We start from the raw sequence: 24,169 nt of genomic DNA, 5'->3' as shown, positions 1-24,169 counted from the left end.
GTCATATTATTCATTTATAATTTGCCAAGAATGAATCGATGCCATATTCCCAGCGCGGCAAAGCATGCATGTTCTTCTAGTCTTAGTACCAAAACCAACGGTGATCAGGTTGACTGAGAATTAACTTGGTCGCCTGAGAATTAGCAATCCCGTAGTATTACACAAAATTATGTGGTGTTTGCTTTTTTTCTCACAAGAGGCCCCTGCCTATCACATGTGAAAAGATAGGGCCCACCCACCAAAAACAACCACCCTATGTGTCCAGATGGGACTATTACAATTTATGAGCAATGACACGACTGCAATAACCCATACACCTTGGAATTTCAAATTCCAAAAGCGGTTAGAATTTTCAACATTCAAATTCCAAAGAGGATACATTTGTAAAACCAACAGGATAACATGACAGCAAGGGTGTTAAATGACTAATGCTAGTTTCCTTTACATCTATACATGCACTCACACAACCCTCTAAAATCTATTTGGACTGATGAGGACATCTTATATGTTGTATATATTGCAAAATAGTAGTAATAGCTAATCACATCTAAACAGAAAAGAAACTATTGTATACTTTGATGTATAAGTCAACCACTATTCTACTGTAGAATCTGCACCAGAGTTGTCATCGTTGTTTGCAAACTTCTCAATCAATATTTCCATCATTTTCTTGTACATTGGCATATAATGGTCGTTGATCATGGTATTAGATAGTCGGATCTTGCTGTAAAGATGTCTCGGTGTCCCGTATAATCCAACAGTGCACTCATCAGTGACAATAGGATCATCCGGACCAGCATCTGGAGGAGGCATGGCAACCATATGCATGATTCTACCAGGGGGGTAGAATTGCTGCCTCTCGAGGCTATCTGATGAAAAGGATTGCCTATCCTCTACATTCTTTAGGACAGCACTTTCCTCCTCCATTATTTCCTTGGCAGCAGCTGCTTCTTCCTCCCGGGTCCGTGCTTCCACTTCAGCTTGCCGATCCCGGTCTTTGTCGAACTCAAACCACAACTCACCGTCAGTTATTTCTTCTTCTGCATGCTCCCTAGAAGTTTCATGCTCACTCATAAGAGCCTCTTCTTCTGTTTCCTCGTGAACTGAAATACTAGTTGCAGCATACTGCAGCTCCTCTACGACCTTGGTGACATGTTGTTCTACAACAAAGGACTCTGAATCCACTGTGGTTTTAACATGGGTTTCTGCAGTCATTTCATCCTGACTTACAGCTATTACGCCTACAGGTCGACGGCGTGCACCCATGCATGCCCATGAAGACAGCGCTGACCGACTTCTTGCAACAGCCTGTGCTACATTCTGTGCTTGTTTCATCACAACCTGCATAGAAATATTTGTCAAGAAGGTTGCAGTAACTCTGGGTTTGGGGTTTGGTGGATAAAGTATTTACATATGATTAGGCACAAGGCTATCACGGAATGCACTAAATATATTTTTTTAGGGGAAAGATTGCAATTATATTAAAAAAATATTAGGTTCATTACAACCAGAGAGCACCAGCAGTGCCAAATCTAGTGGTAGTTTGACCCAGATAGACTGTCCCCCTACCACTCATCTGGGTTTGCTTAGCTAATTCATGAGCAATCTTGTTGCCATCTCCCCCTATCTTCAGAAAAACAATATTAGTTCTATCCTACAGAAGCTCCCTGATCTCCATGTAACGCTCTTTCCGTGCTGCTAAAGGGATCACAGAAGCCATACTGTTTGATATAACAGCACACAATCAGATTCAACTACCCATACCAAGGGCAGCCTTCAGCCCAATGGCACTTTTAGCTACAGATTTTAATGGTGTCCTTCAGCACTTTTAGCTGCTGTGTAGTTCAAGCAGTCAAGTAGCCGTATCAAACTTCACATTGTATAAGAGAGACAGTAGCAAACTAGCAAGATGCAGAAGGATCACCCTATCATGCGGAGCACCCTAGGGTCATCACCATGGCCTTGGCTCCATCGCCAAGGGGCAAACGCATCACATATACTAAGGTGAACCCTATCCTTTATGCGTGTCTTCTTGATTATCTCACGGATGGTATACTACTTGACCCTCCTACCCATTGCACCTATAGGTTTGAGCCAAATGACAAGTATGCATTGGAGGTCATGCACAAGAGAGCGCCCACACCATCCGCTAGGGAAGCATGGAAGCAGAGAAGAAACCGCCGCGAAGTCACCAAGCGTGAAGATGGTGTCCCAGACATGGTTTTTGAGTCGCTGATTAGTCGCTGTATAGCCGCCGACTAATCGCCAAGTCGTTTTCCAAAAATCAGGGCGACTCGCGACTATACAGCGACTTATGGCGACTATACAGCGACTTTCGTCGACTATACGCTGAGCCGCAGGGCTCGCGGCGACTCGCCAAGTCGCGACTCAAAAACCTTGGTCCCAGAGATACCTCGGAGCCTCCAGGCCAACCTCCAGACCAGCCTGTGCAACCTGCTGGATATCCCGGCTGGCCCTGGAGCCTTAGCCACCTGGAGTACCAGCCTCGCCAACCTTCTGGTGACCCCGGAGCCTACGGACTGCCCAGGACCCTCCGGCCTGCCTGCGCGCATGAGGAAAGGGCACAACGAGCCCATGTACCTTTCCCACCTACTTACCTCTTCGTGCCTAGGACTATATATACCTCCTCCTCTCTTCCATTCTAGGGTTAGCTAAGATTAGAGACTTGAGAGAGCTTACCTCATCTACCTCCCCTGATGGGATCCCTCCATCTTGGAGAACAACCTTCCATGGTTGTCAAGGCCTCCACCTTGGAGAAGAATCCCCTTTGGATTATCAAGACCTCCATATCCTTTGGATTGGAGAAGAACCATCTCTCAAGCACTACCCTTGTATCCTTTACTTCCCTTGTTGTTCTTCGATCTAGATGCACCTCACATATTGGCTTGTGATTTCAGGGTTACTTGGTGTCGATCTTGTCTAATTAGTGTTTTCTCTTGTGTTTTCTTGTGGATTTGTCCCGTGTTCTTCGTGTTCTTCGTGATTTCCCTCAAATCCACCTCCAATTCGTGAAAGATCGGGCCACCCTAGGGCTTGGTCCTATATCACCCTAGGCATTGTTCCAAATATGCGCCAATTAATCGGCATCTCGGTCAGTTAATCGCTACTTGGTGGGTAACCGACTAGCCGATTAAGTGATTTATCGGCCGATTAACTGAAAAATATCACCTATTTATCCCTACTCAACACCTGACCGATATGGTACCAGTTACTGATATCCTGAACATTGACCCTAGGTCCTAACAAATCCCCACAACAAAACATTATGCAGTACATACTTCATCCATGAATTAGAGTTTGCCAGCTTACGGTATAGGTATGTTACCAAGGTTTTGCTTGAAACAGGGCGTAGTAGTGCCCCAGCACCAGCAACCCTGGCTCTCGCACCAGAGAAAGACTGCAGGCGAGTTCCTAAAGCGGTAGCAGACCGGTAAACGGCATTCAGGAAACGTGTCTGCTGTATTTGATCCCTCAAGTCATTCAGCCATGAAGATGCCGTTACCTGGAAAAGGGAAAGGGATAAGATGGGAGGAGAATTAGACCCATTATACGGGATTTTGAAAAATGGGATCCTCACAGTGTATTCTGTCCGTGCAACAAAAAGTACAATAAATGAATTAAATTGAAGAGGTTATCGGCTTCTTTTCTTTAAAGATGAGACGGCACAAACTGAAGCTATTAACAATAGCTCAAGTTGGTGTTTAGTAGGCTCTTTGAATAAACCTGGGTCATGACCTAGGCTTCTAAGGACGAAAATGAGGATTAACATGGGGTGAAATAGCTGATCCTAAAAAAAAGGAGCTACCTCAGAACGAAGATCATCAATAGACGCAGTTGATACTGTAGGAACCAGATCAGCACCATTAACAATCGTGGTTACAAAGTGCTTGCCTGATTCTGCTAATTCCCATGTCATGCATGAAGCTGACAACAAAAATATCACCTATTACCATCTTGCTCAGCTAAATTTAAATGTATACAGTTGACATACCTGGGGCAAATGCAACACAAGTTGTTGTGGAGAACTCTGTATGTTCTCTTAAGATGTAAGTCAGTAATGCAGCAGTGCCACCACCCAATGAATGGCCAACAATCTAAAAAAACAACTCAGCTATTAAAACAATAACATAGTTGAGGATGTTTGAATCAAACCAAATGGCATGACAATTTCCACCATCAGTACAATATACCTATACCAACATGTGTGTTACCAAGCTAAGGATACAAGACTTTTTTTAGGACAAGGATACAAGACTTTAATCAGCTAATGACAAGCACATTGCTAGGCTCTTCACGTGGGAGCTGTTAGAGTTATATTTATGTGTGCTTTGCCCTTTTGCATTCTGGCCTTTGGCCTCCCTCCTGTACATGTATATATGATGGCTTCAGCCTACTGGTAATACAATGAGGCATATTTTCCTAACATGGTATCGAGCTAGGTTCTTTTTTTCCGCAACGATTGCAACTCGTGCTAATCATCCAGCTTTTCTTCTACAATGCCGGTTCCTGTTCTTTGATCGACGCCGCTTCGATCTGGTTCCCACAGTCCGGTCGCCGCTGTCGTCCTCCGGTGGTCGCCTTTCTCCAGGCCCGTCCTCAAGCGGCTCCCCGTCCAGATCAACGAAAGGCTCCCTGTCTAGATCGAGGGGAAGTGGCTAAGTCTGGCTGGTCCGATCGAGGGGGAGTGGCCGAGTCTGGCTGGTCCGCTGCTCCCTCCTATGCCGCTGCCGCCCGGCTCCTCTAGGCCCAGGTCAACCTCCGCCCCCCGCCTCCGCCCCCCTCCTCCTCCAGGTCCAGGCCAGGCTGCCGTCGCCCCGGCTCCTCCAGGCCTGGCCGCCGTTCGCCCTATCGCTGCCGCCGTCTCCTCAAGCTCGGCCGCCGGCCGCCCCTGCTAGCTCCGGCCGCCATTGGCTCTTCAGTCAGCCGCTGAAGTCCGGCGCTTTCCGCCGCCGCCGCAGGATTCAACGGGGTTTTGGCCGCCAGTGGCTCCCACGGCTTCCACGACCACTCTTCGCCCGTCCTCTGGTCGGCTGATTCCGGTGCTCTTCTGGCCTGGCTTGCCTCCGCCCGTGTGTGTTGGTGTTTCAGTTGATTGAATTGGGGATCTTCAAGTGGTCTTTGTCAATTGGATAATTTCCTAAAAAAGAAAGGAGACAACAGAGGAGCATCATGTCTTTGACATCATCAGGCTGCCGGATGATATTCAACGGTGTTCCCTACGTTGATCCAGTCTCGCATATACGTCGCCGCTCGGTGTTGGGTGCTCGTCCGTCTGTGACATCCCCTACGGCGTCTTCAGCAGGCTGTGTTGGTCGCTTTCGTCGACTCTTCTCACAGCTACTGCCTGCGGCGGTGGTGTCTGCTCTACACCGACTCCTCTCGTGGTTTCCGTGCGCAGTGATGACCGCTCTACGTCGACTCCTCTCACGGTTTTTGCGCGTGGCGATGACTGCTCTATGTTGACTCCACCAGTGGCTTTCACATGCGGCTCTACATCGACTCGCCACTCTCGGTCGACTCTACACGCGGCTTCCACGGGTGGTGGCGACTGCTCATCGTCGGCATGTGTTTCTACCTCGACCTCTTCCGTCGTGCCTCTGTCTACGCGTGAGATTGATCAGCTGCGATGTCTACTTGCTGCTTGGGATTCTTCGCCGACAGGTTTTGCAGGTTTCGTGACTGACTCTTCTGCATTGAGAAACCACCTTCTACACATTCAGGTACATCCCCATGGATTCTTGATACTGGAGTTTCTTTTCATATATGATTCTTCCACTTTGACCTCCGTTCAACCTGCCGAGTCTTTTGTTCATGTTCTTACGGTTGATGGCACTCCCCTCCCTGTAGCTAGTCGAGGCACTCTTAGCACTTCTTCATTTCATGTTCCCTCTGTCGCTCATGTCCCTCGACTTACTATGCAGCTCATATTTGGTGGTCAAATTGTTGATTCTGTGTTCTGTTCAGGATTGACGCACTGGCCCTTTGCTTGGTGCTGGCCTCGACACCCTGATGGTCTCTGGGAGCTTGACTGGCTTCGTCTTCCCTCAGCTGCCACCGCTGCCAGTCTCGCAACCCCTGTTGTTGCATCTACCAGCTCTTTTCAGCAGTGGCATCATCGTCTTGGCCATTTATGTGGTTCTCGCCTCTCGTCTCTGGTTCATCGCGGTGTTCAGAGGTCCGTCTCCGTTAACGCTTCATTGGATTGTCTGGGTTGTAGGCTTGGTAATCAGATTCGGCTACCGTATCCTCACAGTGAGTCAGTGTCCGAGTGCCCTTTTAATCTTGTTTACTCGGATGTTTGGGATCCGGCTCCCTTCGATTCGAAAGGGGGTCATCGCTACTATATTATCTTTATAGATGATTTTTCTCGGTAGACTTCGATCTATTTCATGTCTTCTCGTAGTGAGGTCTTATCTATATACAAAAAATTTGCTGCCATGGTTCATACCCAGTTTTCCACTCCAATTCGTGTTTTCCGTGCAGATTCAGCTGGTGAGTATATCTCCCACGCGCTGCGAGGATTCCTTGCTAAGCAAGGTACTCTTCCTCAGTTCTCTTGCCCTGGTGCTCATGCTCAAAATGGTGTGGCCAAGCGCAAGCATCACCACCTTCTTGAGACGGCGCGTGCGATGATGATCGCCGCCTCTCTTCCACCTCACTTCTGGGCTGAGGCTGTTACCACTGCCACCTATCTCATCAACATTCAGCCATCTGCTGCTCTATAAGGTGGTATTCCTCTCGAGCGTTTTTCTGGTCGTTCTTCTGATTATTCGGCGCTTCGTTTGTTTGGTTGTGTTTGCTATGTTTTGCTTGCCCCTCGTGAACGCATCAAACTGACCGCTCAGTCTGTTGAGTGTGTCTTTCTCGGATACAGTGACGAGCATAAGGGCTATCGATGTTGGGATCATGTCGGTCGTCGGATGCGTATTTCCTGGGATGTGACCTTTGGTGAGTCTCGTCCCTTTTACCCGCGTCCATCCTCCTCGGCCTTTTCCACGGAGGACATCTCTTTTCTTGTATTTCCGAATACACCTCCTATTGTGCCCAATATTTCTACTTCTCGTCCCGCTGTTATAGACCCGACACCATCCACTCCTACATTTTCTTCTCCTCCCTCATTGCATGACTCTTCACCTTCATCACATATACCTTCCACTTCTTCTCCACCTTCATCACCGATACATTCCCCGTCTCCACCGCCAGTGATTCCACCTCTTCCCTCCTTTCCTTTTCATTATACTCATCGTCCACGTGTTGTGGATCAATCTACTGATGTGCCCTCTACTTCTGGTATGTCGTCTTCCTCCTCTTAGTCGACTTATGGTCTTCGTTCTCGGCCTTGTCCGCCCCCTGGCCGATATTCTCCTTTGCACTATGGCCTTTCAACTGTTCTTGAGCCGACTTCTTATCGTGATGTTGCTGTTCATCCTGAATGGCAGTTTGCGATGGCAGAAGAGATTGCTGCCCTTGAGCGCACCAGCACGCGGGATCTAGTTTCTCTTCCTCCTTGTGTTCGTCCCATCACTTGCAAGTGGGTCTATAAGATTAAGACTCGCTCTGATGGTTCTCTTGAGCGTTATAAAGCTCGTCTTGTGGCTCGTGGCTTTCAACAGGAGCATGGTCGTGATTAGGATGAGACTTTTGCTCCTGTGGCCCATATGACCACTGTCCGCACACTTCTCGCCGTGGCCTCTGTTCGCCATTGGTCTGTGTCCCAGCTTGATGTGAAGAATGCCTTTCTAAATGGTGAGTTGCGTGAGGAGGTTTATATGCAACCACCACCTGGGTATTCTGTTCCTGATGGCATGGCTTGTCGTCTTCGTTGCTCTCTATGGCCTTAAGCAAGCCCCCCGTGCCTGGTTTGAGCACTTTGCCTCTGTGGTGACTGCCGCTGGTTTTTCGCCCAGTGCTCATGATCCAGCATTATTTGTCCACCTTTTTGCTCGTGGTAGGACTCTTCTTCTATATGTTGATGACATGATCATCACTGGCAACGACTCTGAGTACATTGCTTTTGTCAAGGCACGTCTTAATGAGCAGTTTCTTATGTCTGATCTTGGTCCTCTTCGCTACTTTCTTGGGATTGAGGTTTCTTCTACCTTTGATGGCTTCTTTATTTCCCAAGAAAAGTATATCCAGGACCTTCTCTCTCGTGCGGCTCTTAGTGATGAGCGCACTGTTGAGACTCCTATGGAGCTCAATGTTCATCTTCATGCTTCTGATGGTGAGCCCTTGTCTGATCCGACACGTTACCGTCATCTTGTTGGGAGCCTTGTCTATCTCGCTATCACTCGTCCGGATATCTCATATCCTGTCCATATTCTGAGTCAGTTTGTTTCTGCTCCTACTTCAGTTCACTATAGTCACCTTCTTCGTGTTCCACGATATCTTCGTGGCACGATCTCTCATCATCGCTTCTTTCCCCGTTCCAGCTCGCTACAGCTCCAGGCCTATTCAGATGCTACATGGGCTAGTGATCCCTCGGATCGCCGTTCACTATCTGCTTACTGTGTTTTTCTTGGTGGTTCTCTCATTGCGTGAAAGACAAAGAAACAGACTGCAGCTTCCCATTCGAGTGCAGAGGCTGAGTTGCGAGCTATGGCTCTATTGACAGCAGATGTGACTTGGCTACGATGGTTGCTAGAGGATTTTGGTGTTTCTGGTACTACACCGACTACCCTCTTTTCAGACATCTTGTCAGACAGTACAGGAGCTATCAGTATTGCGCGGGACCCCGTGAAGCATGAGCTTACCAAGCATATTGGGGTTGATGCTTTTTTTGTGCGCGCTGGTGTCCAGGATCATGTTGTTGCTCTTCAGTATGTGCCATCTGAGTTACAGTTGGCGGACTTCTTCACGAAGGCCCAGACTAGAGCGCAACGTGGATTTTACCTCTCCAAACTCAGTGTTGTGGATCCACCATGAGTTTGAGAGGGGGGGTGTTAGAGTTATATTTATGGTGTCCTTTGGCCTCCCTCATGTACATGTATATATGATGGCTTCAGCCTACTGATAATACAATGAGGCATATTTTCCTAACAGGAGTAACATACTCACCAAAAGGAGGGAGACTGACCATGGTTAACTTAGTCATGTTTGCATTACCTATTACAACAGTAAACTCTTACTCCTAATTAAAGATAATTGCCATTTCTGATATACATTTTTCGGATGGGGTCATGCTTCATGCAAAAGCATGGCTGGGCCCCAGGCAGGCCCGGGGCGTGGGAAAATTCCTAGCTTATATTGTAGTTCTTTTTTTAGGATCCCTAGCCTATATTTTAGTGTGTCTCACATTTGGCCTGGAGCGCAGCCCATTATCTTTCCCTCTGGTTGGGCCTCTAGCAGTCAGCCCTGGGCTTCGATAAATCCTTGCTACGCCGTTGGCTTAATTGCTTGGATATTGTTTGTTTGCCAACCAAAAAAGCTGGCAGTGGTGAAACTATCGACAACAAAAGATTATTTAACTGGACTTTACATAAAAACTAGAGCAAATGGGCGATTTGCCACGCCGGTGGACCAATGTGGGCAGAGTGAGCCTGCTGGAGTACATGGAGGATGCAGGTTTTTCCACTGTCAATTGTCATCTAATCTATAAACACAAGGAAATGCAGAATTACGTATTATTATAATCCAAGCACTATCTAATTTCCAATGTACAGCCGAAAATCGCATGTGATATGAACCCCAATATAAGATGCCTTCCAACATTGCATTATGGAAAAAATATTTATGTTTATTTAATTTTCCAATAGTACTAATTTTGACGGTCTTAGTTGCATTTCAATAGTAGTAACTAAATTGGATTAACTTTGAACATGAGTTTAGATTGGATAACCAAATGTTGGTTAATTATAAATCTAATACCACACATATGTGAGCCGAGGATAGAAAAACCAATCCTCATGTGGGTCCCAGCGCGTCTACCTCCTATCTGTTTTCGTCTCTCTTTCATCAATTTCCAGAAGCAAAACACAAGCAGGCTACCGATCCCTTGGTCTCTTTCTCAAACCCTTTTTTCCTCTACGATCCGAAATCCAACCTATTAAACCAGAATCAAGCAATCCTGATACAGCATTTCTTTAGGCAATCTTTCAGCCCATCCAGAAATTTCTGTCATGCATGCATAATTGGAAGAGATCAGGCAGGTGTTCCTGCATCTAACAGCATGAGGCAGAAGCCATTGCCAGATTGTCACCTCAACAGTCATACCCGCTGCTCGAGCTTGCTTCGTGCTCCTAGCCTTGGACGACAAAGCAACCGTTGCCTCTGCCAACTCATGCCATCTGCCGACTGAGGCGACGACAGCAGCTTTCAGGATAGACAAACGTCACACGCTAGGATAGCCTCTGTCCAGCTTTGAGAGCGCTGTCATCTCCTTATGCAACGGCCATGGGGCCACCCTCATGCGAGTGTGCCATCCCTATCGCTCCATGCATCATTGCACGATAGGATTAGTTCCTCAGACATGCAACCACATCACCAATGAGCCATCACCACGCCTCAGGCCTCAACTACAAGGGCTGGGGCTAGGGCTAGATGCAGGGGCATGGCCAGGCGGAGTGCCATGTTGTCTGTGGCACAGGCAACCAGCTTCGGCAACCGGTTGTCAGCAGGCAACGACAATGATTGGAGGCGAGGCAGAGAGAGAAGGGGGTCTGGAGAGTACAGAGCAGAGGCCTTTCCTCAAGGAAAGTGTGGGAGGCGATGGTGGGGTTCAATTTATAAAATAAGTACAGCATACCTTGCATAAGCTCCTACGTCAAAGAATCAAGAGATTCCATAGAAACTCAGTTTCACAACCAAATAGTAGCAAAGGATTTTGGTGGGTTGTTGGGGATATGCTCTCAACTCTCAGAAAAAATTGGGAGGAAAAGAATAAGGTGGGATCTGAGGCTCTGATGCCAAATGTAACACTACAAAGGGACACAGAGTGGATCAAACTTTGATTATTACATATCCGAGCACCTTGGTACCACGCCAAGATACAGGTAATGTGAAGCACAAGTTCTTGAGGAAGAACAAAGAGGAGCATGTAGGAGTGGTTTAGCAATAGCTAGATACAAACCAGTGGCGGATCTAGCCCAATGAGTCAGTGTGGGCCAGCAATGAAACTATCCTTTAAAAGAAACTATTTAGATTTTTCTTGCTATGATATAAATTCATGTCCACCATCTAGCTCTGCCCCTGATACAGACTGGTCTCTCGACAACGACGACAACGGCTATTTAACATCACTGCCCTGAGGCATTCTTTAGAATTGTGCCATTGTGCTCTGCGTGGGATTGGGCTTCCCGCTAGCGGCGCAAAAGAACATGCGCTACTCTCTTCGTAGTCTTCTTATTCTGGCTTTGCTTCTTCCATTCCTTCCTTTGCTCTTCGGTCGTTAGGTTGGTCGTGACAATGCCCCTTCCTAAAGTCGTAGTCTTCTTATTCTGGCTTTGCTTCTTCCATTCCTTCCTTTGCTCTTCGGTCGTTAGGTTGGTCGTGACAATGCCCCTTCCTAAAGACGCAGTATGCCCCCATGCTGGTGCTGATGGATGAAGTTGATGGACTGCATGGAGCTCTTCCCAAGTGAAGACATGACGCACCCTCGCCAGTGAAGGCCGAGGTCACCGCGACATCGCTGACGAACCTCAGCCATCCATGAGCCGTCCCTCCACACGCGCACAAGTTCGGCGACAATCCTCGCCGACCCCTACGCGCCCTTGCTATCGAGCCGGCCGGCAACCACAGTTACAGCCTGAGCGTCAGGGCACTCCCTGCCCCCCCCCCCCTCCCCCCACGTGTTCGCTGCATCTGCCTCATCTCATTGCACCGAGTCCATCAATGACCGTTCCCTCCTTGCCTTCGCCGTCTCTGCCCCATCCGCGCAACCCGGTGGCGTCGCGCAAGCACCCTGCTCTCTGCTCCCCGCTGCAGCATCTCCTCGCCGGCGTCGGCATCCCTAACACTGGGGCTCTATCTCAAAGCTGAAGGCTAGGGAAGAACCCCGGTGTAATCATTTTATTTTCCCACAACACAATTTATAATGTGATAAAGTAGATAGATGAATCTTCTCTTGTGCATGAACAGAGTGAGGGCAGCTGAAACTTGATTTAGATAAGTTGGACCACAAAGTTTTTGATATGCTTGAATTAGGTATAAAACATGATGGCGCTAACAATTTTTTCTTGGGGAATCTGTATATTAATTCCGAACAGAATGTTCAATGTGTGCAGTTCCCGAACAACTGGTTGGTGGTTAGAAGTTGGATAAGTTGATGGAGAGATGATTGGCTTGTCAAGGTACCTTAACATAGCGCAAATTTAAATTTGCTTGTAATTTTCTTTTTGGGTAGCAGGGCTGGGTTTTATTACATTCACTTTTCAGTTTATTTTGAGATGCTTAGGCTACTGAGCTTTGCCACTTTTATGTAAATTAATTTCTTAATTGATATACTCGAACATGGATGTTCCCTACTGTTCTTACTAAAATAACAATACAACCAGGCATGTAGGATTAGAGCTTTGCTACTCTTTACTAGTGCCAAATGTGTAGCCATCTTATACACAAAACAGAGGCCTGGGATCGCCAGATTCATGTTGATTTGCATGGTAATATGGATATGGAATTATGTATGACAGTATTTTGATTTTGGAGTCTTTTGTTGCCAGCATACAGACCCACGGTAAATTGACTTGTTTGTTATAGAAGAAAAAATATCATGACTAGAAATAATCTTAAGAGCAAATAACATTCCCAGGTAAGATCAAACTAAGTATGAAAAAGTTCTGAAACCATAACCAAAAGTAAGAAGTGTCCACCTTTATTTGGTACTCTGGGCACTGAGTGACGGCTTGAAGGAGGCATGGTGTTATACCTCTTGCAATCCAGCGTGCTGCTGCAACCATCCCACAGTGTGCATACCCTAAGACTAACTTGCTGATACCACCCTCATCTAATACTGAGTGGTGAAATGGTACTACAGCACCAGTAACAGCAGTTAGTGTGTCTTTCATGCTATGAGTGCCTCGTATCAAAACAAGAAAGGATTTGGTGCACTCATCACGCAGAATTGTATGAGCTGGCTTTAAAATCTGTAGGAGTAGGAGTCAAGTCAGATTGGAGAAAATAAGGAAGAAATTATGTTCCCATAACCACTACTCCCTTTGCCCTTAATAAATGGACAGAACAATAAAATGCTACCAGCACTTACTCACCCCCGCCTTAGGTTCCTCAATGAGAACATCCACTTGTGAAAATCCAGCCAATTCTAGGAAAACTGGGAATGATTTCTTAGAGAAAAGAAAGCATAAATCAATTAGCCGTCGTAGAACAATCAACTCTTCCATGACTTCAGGTCCTTTAAGTTCAATGCAATTGCTTCCAGCATATACACCGGCGACATGTAGATTGCCCTGAAAAGTAACGCCAAGATTACAATGTACCATTTGTTGTACACACTACAAAGGCATGTACGATCTACCAGATAAAATTGCACTCGAGAGTAACCGAGAGAGAGTGCCTGTGCATGAAATAGAATAGTACCATAAGTTCAAACTTACTTTATTGAGTACTTGAGTCATGTGAATAGCATAACTGCTTCACATCCCTCAAATGAAAGGTTACCATAACCATTTTGCGAGTATTCTCAAGAAAGGAAAACCATCTTATCTTCAGAAAACTATTCATATGAAATCTTTTATTTCTTACAATGTTGTGCAATCATTTACTAACTAAGCACTATTATTAACTTCAAGTATCTAATCCTGTAGCTAAGGATCTGACCCGTATGCATCGAAGCCCAACAAAGAAAGCCCATGTGATTTACACTGTCGTGGAAGGATCGAGGTCAAGGTTGGCTCTTTTGGTTTTCAGTTTAGTTGCTTACGATGACTAGCGCCACATGTTGCTCAGAAGCTCAGATCGTAGACCAATCGATTTTATTCCCTCCCCCTCGTTTGTCCATGGCAAAACCATAGCAGGATCAATCGGCTCTTCACAAGGCGCGAGGACCAAGGAGACATGGTGTTAGAGTACGTAATGGGCCTAATGGGCCTGGGCTGGCAGTATATCCCGTTAGTCTTAGGGTTAATTAGAGATAAGGGTCGCTTGCTTAGGGGTCAAGTAAGCCTTGCTGGGGGAGTCAAGTAAACCTCTCTATATAAGGGGAGTTGATGTATCAATCTAATGAAGCAATAATTTAGAAGGAAATCCCTTCCCTCTTGCAGCCACATAACAATCTGGTATCAGCTTTCCCGGAGTCGATCATGTCCAGCCCTCCACCGAGTTCTTCCGACCCGTCGCCGCCGCACACCTACCCACCGCCACCAGCGTCTTCATCGGCGTTGCTGACCCACACAGCAGGCGCGCCGGCATTGGGCGTACTGGCGTCCTCAGGGGCGATTGCACCCTCTGCCCCGGCGCCGTCCGCCCTCATCCTCACCCCGGAGCAGATGACAGCCGCAATCCTGAAACTACGGCAGGCCGTGGCAGGCATCAGGGCCTTCCTCGTCAGGCCCTATGCGCCCCAGCCGCATCCCCAGCAGCCACCTCCTCCGCCGCCACACCAACAGCAGCTACCCCCGCCGCCGCCGCCGCCCTCGGACGCGACCACGGCGCCGGTCATCTCGTACCAGTATGGGATGCCCTACGACGGGACTGCGACGACCTCGTTCCCATCAGCGCCGCCGCCGTCCCAGGGCATCCCCATCCAGCAGATCAAGTTCCCGCCGTCGCCGTCACCGCTTCCGGCTTGGATCGCTACTCGTCACGTGTCGACGGCGGTGAGGCTGCAGGCTGCTGCGCGCGGCCTCCTAGCGCGTCGGCGTGTGCGGGAGATGCGTGGTCTGCAGCTGCCGCTCCTCCCAGTTGCGCTTCGCTGCGCAAAGGACCTCGATCTCGTCCGCTGCGTCGGGGATCTTGGGCATGCAGTTTTCCCCACGGGCGGCGGGCATGCTGTTTTCCCCACAGACAGCGACCTCAAAGTCTGCGACATCGGCGGTTGGGGGGGCGCACCCCTCCTCGCCATTCTCCATCGAAAGCCCTCCACTCTTCTCTGTGCGATGCAGACCAACAGCCGTCCAGCAAGGAGAATGCATGGTGTCACCGACAGGAGCGCACCACGTAGCACCACTGCATTCCGCCACCGGCCGCCGCGAGGGCGCCTCTGCTGGTCGCTCTTGCGACCACTTCCAGGTGGCCATACACATGCACTCCTTTTGTCCAGATGGTGTCCATGGGATCCAGGTGGCTGTACACGTGCACGTCCGACGTGCGGATGGTGTCCACTTTATGTTCAGGGGTCCAAAATAAAGCGTCCCAGTCCATTTCAGGTTGAGAGTAATAAAACAAGCCGAGATGTAAAAGGCTTGTTTTTAGGTGTTAGGTGTTGCGTCGAGTCATGGTTATAAGTTGGTTAGGTTGCAGCTCGAGGACAAGCTGCATGTCCAGGTGAGGTGTAGTGTTAAGAGTACGTAATGGGCCTAATGGGCCTGGGCTGGCGGTATATCCCGTTAGTCTTAGGGTTAATTAGAGATAAGGGTCACTTGCTTAGGGGTCAAGTAAGCCTTGCTGGGGGAGTCAAGTAAACCTCTCTATATAAGGGGAGATGTATCAATCTAATGAAGCAAGAATTAAGAAGGAAATCCCTTCCCTCTTGCCCGGCCGTGGGCAAAAAGGCCCCCGGCCGGCCCTCTCGCGCCCTCCTTCTAGCAGCGCCATAACACATGGACAATTGCTCAGCACCGTCATGCTATAGTACTAGCCCCAGGGCACTTTTGTCTGATTTACTGATCCTGATGTGTCTTGACCAAACACTAGATAAAAGGCAAGTCTTACACATCTTGACACTAGTGGCTAGTACTTCTTTTGATGAATTAAAATCTACTAGTCTGGTTAATTAGTACTCCAACGATGATTAATTGTGCCAAACTAGATGGATTAATTTTGTTCATTGAGTATGGTCTTTACTACTATTAAAAGCGCGAGTTTAGTGAATCCAAAATCTCGTCCATCCATCCACCAAAAATAACGACCCAGATCCTTCCGATGATGTGGTGATGAGGTGATGTATCAATCAGTCATAACACCTAATTAGGAAACACCACCATAATTAGGGAATTTTGAAAACGGGCATGGGATCCCCAAACGCCTCCTCCCAACAACTCACACGAGCCGCAGGCGCTCGTGCCCACCGGCGCCCCGTCGTGCTCGCAGCCCCTGTTGTGCCCGCCTGCAACCACCGGGGTACCGCCGCCTTCTACTCCTCTTCCGCTCCTGCCTGTAACCCAACGGACTCGAGGCCTCAGTCGTGCCCGCTGGCGTCCTGCCACGACTGCTCCCGCCACCTTTGTGGCCTCTGCCGCTCTGCCGCTGAAGCAGCACAAGGTTGTCGAGGAACAAGTCCGCCTTGCTACTACAAAGTGTAACGTGTTGCGCTAGATATCACTCTAGAGGCGAGTGTAGGCCAATATGGCAGCAGGAGTTTAACCCAAAACTCTTAGAGCAGAAGATCTACTCCAAGATCTCAAATAAGAACACCCAAGTTCTATTATAGGTAGTGGGGGTACATAGTCTGGTCACAAACTAGAGGTGAGGACCTCTCTTTATAGGCTACATGAAGCATTCACATATAACTTCAACTTATAGCTAGAACACTCTAGAAAACATTACTTAAGATACAATATTCCACTCATAGCTAGAAGACTCTAGAAAACAGTAGCTAAAGCTAAGAAAACAAGCAAATACTATACTGGGGTAGAAGTATCTAGAAGTAGTCAAATGGATTTACTTCTGTTTTTATTTTTATTTTTATTTTTCTTCTCTCTATTGTTCCTCATCAGCCGCTCCAGCCGGCGCCCTGACACACTCACCGCCTCTGGGTGGCCGCACGCCAGCGTCCCGCCAAACTTTTGTCCCAGGTTACGGAATGCAATCAGTCTCAGTTTATACCTATATATGATCTTATGATTATGATTATTCTGTTCCCTTTCTCATATATATTTTGCTTTCTAAATTCCTGGTGAATTTGTACGATTTTATAGCTAGAGCACTCATGAAGGATAAAGAAAGATTAAAAGGGCAGCCCGGTGCACGTAGCTCATGAAGGATAAAGAAAGATCGATTCATATAACAACCTAAACATCTCTGTACAGATTGATTCTTTCTCTTGCTTCTGTTAAAACATCAATGGTAGTATGCACCAAATGATTTATACCATATTTCGATATTGAATCTGACAAATTAGGAATCCATGTCCTTGCCATGCCGTGAGGATTCTACGAATTTTTTAAGTTTCTTGCATATATGTAGTATGGGATGGCTGTTTTTGTTGTAAGAACAATTGTTATGCAGGTTTATCTACACTCTTCTCCGCCTGGGAATCATTATGTGCTTGCTGACTTGCTCTGCTCATATTGCCACCAAAACTGTGAGCGGTCCCTACTTGTCTTGTGTATTAATTGAAAGCATCTAATTATGGAGTTGCAACATGGCAGCTAGCTGCTACTGGTTTATCAAAATTCCTCAAAGCCTTTCATGTTATTACTCCCTCCGTCCCAAAATTCTTGTCTTAGATTTGTCTAAATACGGATGTATCAAGTCACGTTTTAGTATTAGATACATCCGTATCTAGACAAATCTAAGACAAGAATTTTGGGACGGAGGGAGTACAAGAAAGCCAAAGCTTTCATTTTCTAGATATGTCCAGTTTAAATATGAACGATATTTTAAGAAAGGAAATTGTAGTAAGTTTTGAAACAGAATTGTTAGCTCCTAATAATAGTTTACTGAATCCACCAAGTCCCAGTTAGATTCTTCGAACTCTATGACCTTAGATGTAATGTAACCTGGTGATAAGGACTATTTTGTCTTTACTTGAAATGAGCATATGATTGTCGTATTTTTTCTTGCTATACCAGAAGCTGCAATCACTGCTGATGTACTTCTGAATAGCAACTGTGATGAGGTATAGAGCAGTTCAGTTGCTATACTTTCTTATTTCCCATTTATCTGCTATTTGACTTGTGATGGTTTGATAATTGTCGGACCTTCAGGATTTCCCAGATGATCCAGCTAGGAAATTTGACGAATTCAAGCAGTTTGCGAATCCATCAAATTTTGAGATCTGAATGGGTAGGCCTCTCGGTGGTGGCTGCTCAGGTGAGAGATTATGTGCATTGTAACTCAATTATTATTTTTCTTTTGCCTCTCACGCTTGCAACCAAACAACTGTGTCATTATATTCCCTAAAAGAAACTCTGTGAATGTACTTCGATATGCTTGAAATTAGACACCATTGTACTGTGTAAAATTCTATTGTGTGTAATAGTTTTGCGAAGGTAATTTTTTAGAGAATAAGCTTAACAGCCCTGACTTTATAGAAAGCTTGATTTTAATGCTGGGTAGACCAGCTACATCGCTCAACTTCTGTATGTTCCGTAATTAATCCAGAGTAAGAAGCTTGGAAAGTTGGAAGGCTATCTGCCTGAACAAAATACTACTAGTGAAGCTTTTCCTCCTGTCGATGCTCTGAGAGTTCAAAGAAAAAAATGGCACATTAAAGTACTATGGGGTAAACATTTAGCCAAATGCAAATCAGAGTGCACCTGAATGTTGCTGATTTAGAGCTGCAATATTGTTGACATCTTGGACATAGGATGAAGGGTTTCTTTGATTTACCCTTTAATAATGTTAGAAGAAAAAACTCATCGAGCCTTAATCATCATCTGACCACTTAACCATCATTTCTTACCGCATTATGAACTTGTTGCTACATACAATGGACCCAGATGACCCTAATCCCAACCCTGTTGCTGATCATTTTTCCTAGTTCTGTCCTTGCAGCAATGGACAAAAGCATTGGGTTCCTTTAGCTGATTCAAGACTTCTATTTCTCAGAAAGTTAGGGATGACGAGGGCTACAATACTACAAGTGAACTACAAGTTTGGGATGTTCTGGACTTCTACTTCTCATAAAGTTTTTCTGATGTACAATTTGGTTTTGGTAACATAATGGGTTTTACAAATGATGTCAGTACTTCCTCTCATGATTTTATGAATATTGTTGACTTTTTTTTGCAGGGAGAATATTGTTGACTTGGTAGAGCGGCATGTGGCACTCCTGTCTCTCAATGAGACATAGGAACCAAATAATGCAACCAATAAGGTTCCAGTCGGTCACAGTACAATGGACCCTGATACACATCCTTGTACCTTTTAGAGCAACTATAAAGTGGGCTATAAGCCCGCTTACATGACACTTTTGCTTATGTGGAGGAGAGATAAGGAAAAAGGGAAGGAGTGGGCGCTCATGCAAGAGCCAATATCTAACCTTATAGACAGCCCTATTATATGAGTAATTAATCGTGCTAGCTCTTGATGACATGGCTCCTTAGAAAATCCTTAGAAAATATACCAAACGAGCTCCATACAAAAGAAAATATATGGATCTACATCCACCAATAATCCTATAAAACACCATTGAATCAATGTAGCCCCAGCCAAATCTAGTTATGTAGTAACCAACAGTGCACATGATGCAAAATCCGTTCTTGTAAGAGACACCACATGTTGGTAGGCTAAACAAATTGTGCATTATCACATTGCATGCAAATTTTAAAAGTTGCATTTTTATTGGTGTGCTTAATTTGGTTGACATGTGTGTTTCACATGCACAATTACTAGTGCATATAAGAGAACATATTAATTTGCTGATTAGATGTGTTTTTTTACAAAAAAATATGCTTAAGGATGAAAGGGTTATGCATTGATATTTTGTCATGGGGTTCATCCTTCTTTTCAACAACAAAATATCTTTTGCAGGATCTTTATCATCTTCGCCCCCTTCATGTTTGAATCCTGGCTCCACCCCTGGCTTGGACTTGGCAGAGAAAAGTACTCGCCACTTCACCAGCAAAACAGAACCATTTACACCGTCTTAATAGTCCTCGAGTGCATTACACTATACCAAGTCATCACCACTATGGCACGATACAAAGAGAACCCACCGTCTCCAAATCTCCAAAGTTGCGATTTTTATTGCGAGTGCAAAGCAATCAGCATAGAAATCACCCAAGTCTCTACTACGGATAAATTGCTTTGGAGTCGAAGGGGCAAATCTGCCACTGATCAATCGCTAGAAGCCTCTATCCAAATCAAAATCTTACCAACAACGCAGCACGCAACGTTGGAGATGCAATTCGAGCGAAAGGAAACCTCATTACAGATCCAAAACACAAGCTCGCGGTCGCATTAAAAAACTTAGCCGCGGCATTCCTATTGGGACCGGAGCAAGCAAGCCGGTGGCTGGTTAGCGAGGAGGGCTGTCTGACCTGGCGGCGCATGAGGTACTTGATCCCGAAGGCGAGGTCCCCGATGGGCCACTTCCCGAGCGTCTCCGAGTAGGTGAATCGCAGCGTCTCGGCGAGTGTACCCACCGCCTCCATCCATGTCGCAGGCGGCTGCGATGGCTGCCGCGCCGCGCGTCCCCTCCGCCTTTTCCCTCCTCCGCCCCCGCCGGAGCTACCGGCGGCCTCCTCATGTTTCGCCAGCCTCCGGCTCAGCACGAAGTAGAGCAACATGGCCGCGCCCAACGCCGTGGCCATCGTCGCCGTCCCCATGGCGACGGATCCCAACGCGGCGAGGGGGCTTTCCGCCACCCCGGGATCTTTATTCGCTAGGGGCTAACGTGCAAATATTTCTTTCCAGTTTCTTCCCCGCCTTGCGGGATGATGAATTGACGATGGTTGGTTTGGTTTGGTTGTTTTTCTCACTTTTCTTTATGGGCAACGCTGCTGCGCATCGCCGGTTAAAGATCCGTCGCCTCACGAGCCATTGAATTTAACCTGAGATAATTGCCACATTCAGCTGTCAACTTTGTAATACGGATGATGTGTTTGAACATTTGCAACAGAGTTTATGTTGTAAAACTTTCACAACATAGGTATATTTGCAGTTTTTATTTGCAACAGAGCTAATGTTGCCTTTTTTTTCCTTCAACTTTATACAAGGGTTATGAAAAAGATTTTTGCAACATCAATGATGTTGCAGAAACCTTTCTTGCAACATGGAGGATGTTGCAAGAAAAAGAATCGTCATCCCTGCCATCGCACCATCGCCGGCGAGTGTCGGAGCTCCTGCCAGGTCGGCTCGCCTCCTCTCCTGCAACCTCGTCTCCATCCTCGTCTTCGGCGAGGTGAGAGCATTACGTGTGGTCGATGATCGTCGTGGAGGCAGCTGGCAAAGCCAGCTAGCGCGCCCGACCCTGACTGCAACCTCGCCTCCATCCTCCTCTCCGGCAGGTGGGCGGTTGTTGGCGCTGGTGCCGAAGCTTCAGGTGACGTGCGTCTTTGGTTTGCTGTTACAAGGATCTAGATGTCACTCCCTTGCATTTGTCTTCGTCGGTCAGCAGCAGACTAATTGTTGTGCTGGTAAAATTGCAACAATGAGCTAGTTGCAAAACTAGTGGTGGTGGCCCATGGGCACGTGTAAGGGAAGATAGCGGATGCGGGAGCTGCGATCCGTTGGGTGATTACGAATAGTGGGTCTGTGTCTTGAGGGTCGGGGATAGAAGGGTAACTTTGTTTCTCCCAAATAGTGGGCGCCAGCGATTTCGGACGAGGAGGGCGTGTTTTGAAATAGTGAGCGCGAGCGACTTCGAGCGAGGAGGGCGTGTTTTGAAATAGTGGGCGCGAGCGATTTCGGCCGAAGAAAGGGTGTTTTTCCGCCCATGGTTTATGAATTATTCGATGCCTGTCATTTCGGCCGAGGAGAGGGTGTTTTGCCACCCATGGTTTATGAATTATTTGGCACCTATCATTTCGGCTGAGGAGAGGGCGCGCTTGGATGAAGTTACAAACCTATCCTTGATGTACAACGGGTCAATTGATGTGTGTCCCACATAAGCTGGTAATTTCGCGTCTCCCTTTTATTTGCTCGGGCGAATTCCACCGAGCAGAGGGTGTTTAGCAGTTCGTTCAAATTTTGGGAGAACGAGTATCCACGTCTATCTTACCAAGTCGATTCGAAACAAATTTTGAAATATTAGCTTGCCACTTCGTTTTTAGATGGTGAGATGCTGCTCGAGACTTATGTGTTTTTACATGTTCGTTGCTACCGATTTACTATTTGATAAATAGTTGACCCACTCAAAAATGGGAATCAAACCTAAAATAAAATATCTCGACTGAGTGAAGTAGCTCGTTCACCCGATCAAAATTGTGGACTAAATCCAAAATTGAACACATCATTTGATTAGCATGTTGTATTATAGTACTCCATGTGTCAAATTAATGAACTTGTTTGATAAGCATATCTCCGTTCATGTGTGGATTGCAAACACCATGTTCTCCAATTCAAAGATCTAAATGCAAATTTATACCGAAACATGGTTTATATCAGTCTTCGATGCATAAACGCGACCTCCCCCTTTCCCGGACTCCTGTTCTCTCTCTAGTCGACAATCTTCGTTTCTATCACACGCATACAAACACAAACATTGCCGGTCCCTCTCCCTCTCTCTCTGTGTGTGTGCGTATCTCGGTCTTTCTAGTTCGCATGCACACTCCATGTATAGGTCTATCTCGCACACAATGTATGATTCTCTAGTCCAAGTTACATATCTAGGGTGCACTCCCGTACACACACAAATTCCCTAGCTCATTGTCCGTAACTCTCTCACGCACCACTCCGCCATCTCGGGGATCTTCCCTCTCTCTCCATCTCCCTAGGTCACACATACACATGCATATCTCACTTGCGCTAGATAGACCCATCTAAAACTCTCTCTCTCCCTCATTCTCTCCCCATCTCTTCTCTCACACACTCACGCCTAGCTAAGTACGACTGTCTCCCACTCTTGTAGGCACACGCAGTCCCCCTAGTATATGACTATTTCTCAATCTCCATCACAAATATATGCATTGCCTCTTTCCCTCACTTGGTCTATCAAAATTTCTCTCGGGGCATATTTCTATCGCACACACACCTCGTCCCTCGATCTCCCACCCATATAGTACCCTCACGATCTCGAGGGAATCTCTCTATCACAAACACGCCCTCTCTCCCTCCCCATGCGTCCATATTCTCCATACGTCCCTCTCTACCTTTGTCCCTTGTTGGCCAGACCTCTATTGGACAGGTGCTATTGGGGGGGGGGGGGGGTCTCTCTCGGTTGCAAACAACCACGCACTAGCTATCTCCATGTATCTCCTCACCTTGCTTTCTATCTCGGAGATGCATGTGTGATATGTTTGCATAAGACACATACACACTCTCTCTATTTTATTGTTTGTTGTCCCTTTATCTCTCTCACACACAGTACTCTTTTTGCACACTCACTCTTTCTCCTTCACACGCACTTGATCTCTCTTGACTTAGGTACTCTCTTCGGTCCATAGCATATAGATTTATTGAAAAGTAAAACCTCACAAAGTTTGACCAGGTACGTGGAGAAAAACATTTACATCTAGAACGACAAACATATATCATTAGATTCATCACAAGACGTAGTTTCATATGATGTATCTTTGGTATTGCAGATATAAATAATTTTATGTGTAAACCTGGTCAAAATTTCCAAAGTTTGACTTCTAAAAAATTTATATGCAGTGCATTATCGAACGGATGGAGTATCTCTTTCCCTCTCCCAAATCTCTGATGCACCACTCAGCCGTATCCGGGCTTCTCTATCTCTCTCAAACTTTATATCTCCCTAGGTCACACATACACATATCTCGCTCACACTACATAGACCCATCTAACACTCACCGCCCTTGTTCTTTGTCTATGTGACACGCACCCCCCTAAGTACCATCTCTCACTCCATAAGAGGCACATGCACTCCCCCTAAGTATGGCTATCTCTCACTATCCATCACGAACACACGTATTGTCTCCTTCCATCCCTACGTCTATCTCGATCTCTCTCGCGGTATCTTCTATCGTGCACACACCTTGTCACTCGATCTCCCACCCATGTAGTCCCATCACGATCTCCAGGGGATATCTCTATCACAAACACACACACTCTCTCCTCCCCATGCCTGCATTTTCTCCATACGTCTCTCTCGACCTCTCTTCCTTGTTTGCCAGACCTCTCTTGGCCACGTGCTAGGGGTCTTTCTCTCTCAGTTGCAAACAACCACACACTATCTCCTCACCTCGCT

At 46.6% G+C, this 24,169-nt stretch overlaps 1 protein-coding gene across 2 annotated transcripts; it reads right to left on the bottom strand.

The window, feature by feature from the left end:
- Positions 1-300: 300 nt before the first annotated feature.
- LOC123078260 (uncharacterized) lies at positions 301-20,756 on the bottom strand. 2 transcript variants are annotated; one of them, XM_044500698.1, is made up of 7 exons: positions 20,337-20,754; positions 13,224-13,421; positions 12,828-13,100; positions 4,013-4,115; positions 3,827-3,945; positions 3,347-3,523; positions 301-1,341 (listed from the first exon to the last, which is right to left on the bottom strand). In XM_044500698.1, exons 1-7 carry the CDS (start codon positions 20,622-20,624, stop codon positions 595-597), a joined length of 1,905 nt encoding a protein of 634 aa, XP_044356633.1. In that variant the 5' UTR covers positions 20,625-20,754; the 3' UTR covers positions 301-594. The 2 variants fall into 2 exon arrangements, with proteins under 2 accessions (XP_044356633.1, XP_044356634.1); XM_044500699.1 differs by lacking the exon at positions 12,828-13,100 and having other exon boundaries at positions 20,337-20,756.
- Between the last annotated feature and the right edge of the window lie 3,413 nt (positions 20,757-24,169).

Source organism: Triticum aestivum, chromosome 3D, assembly GCF_018294505.1.
Source record: "Triticum aestivum cultivar Chinese Spring chromosome 3D, IWGSC CS RefSeq v2.1, whole genome shotgun sequence".
NCBI lineage: Eukaryota > Viridiplantae > Streptophyta > Magnoliopsida > Poales > Poaceae > Triticum > Triticum aestivum.
Note: the sequence above shows the minus strand (reverse complement) of the source record. Positions and strands in the feature narration are given on the sequence as shown.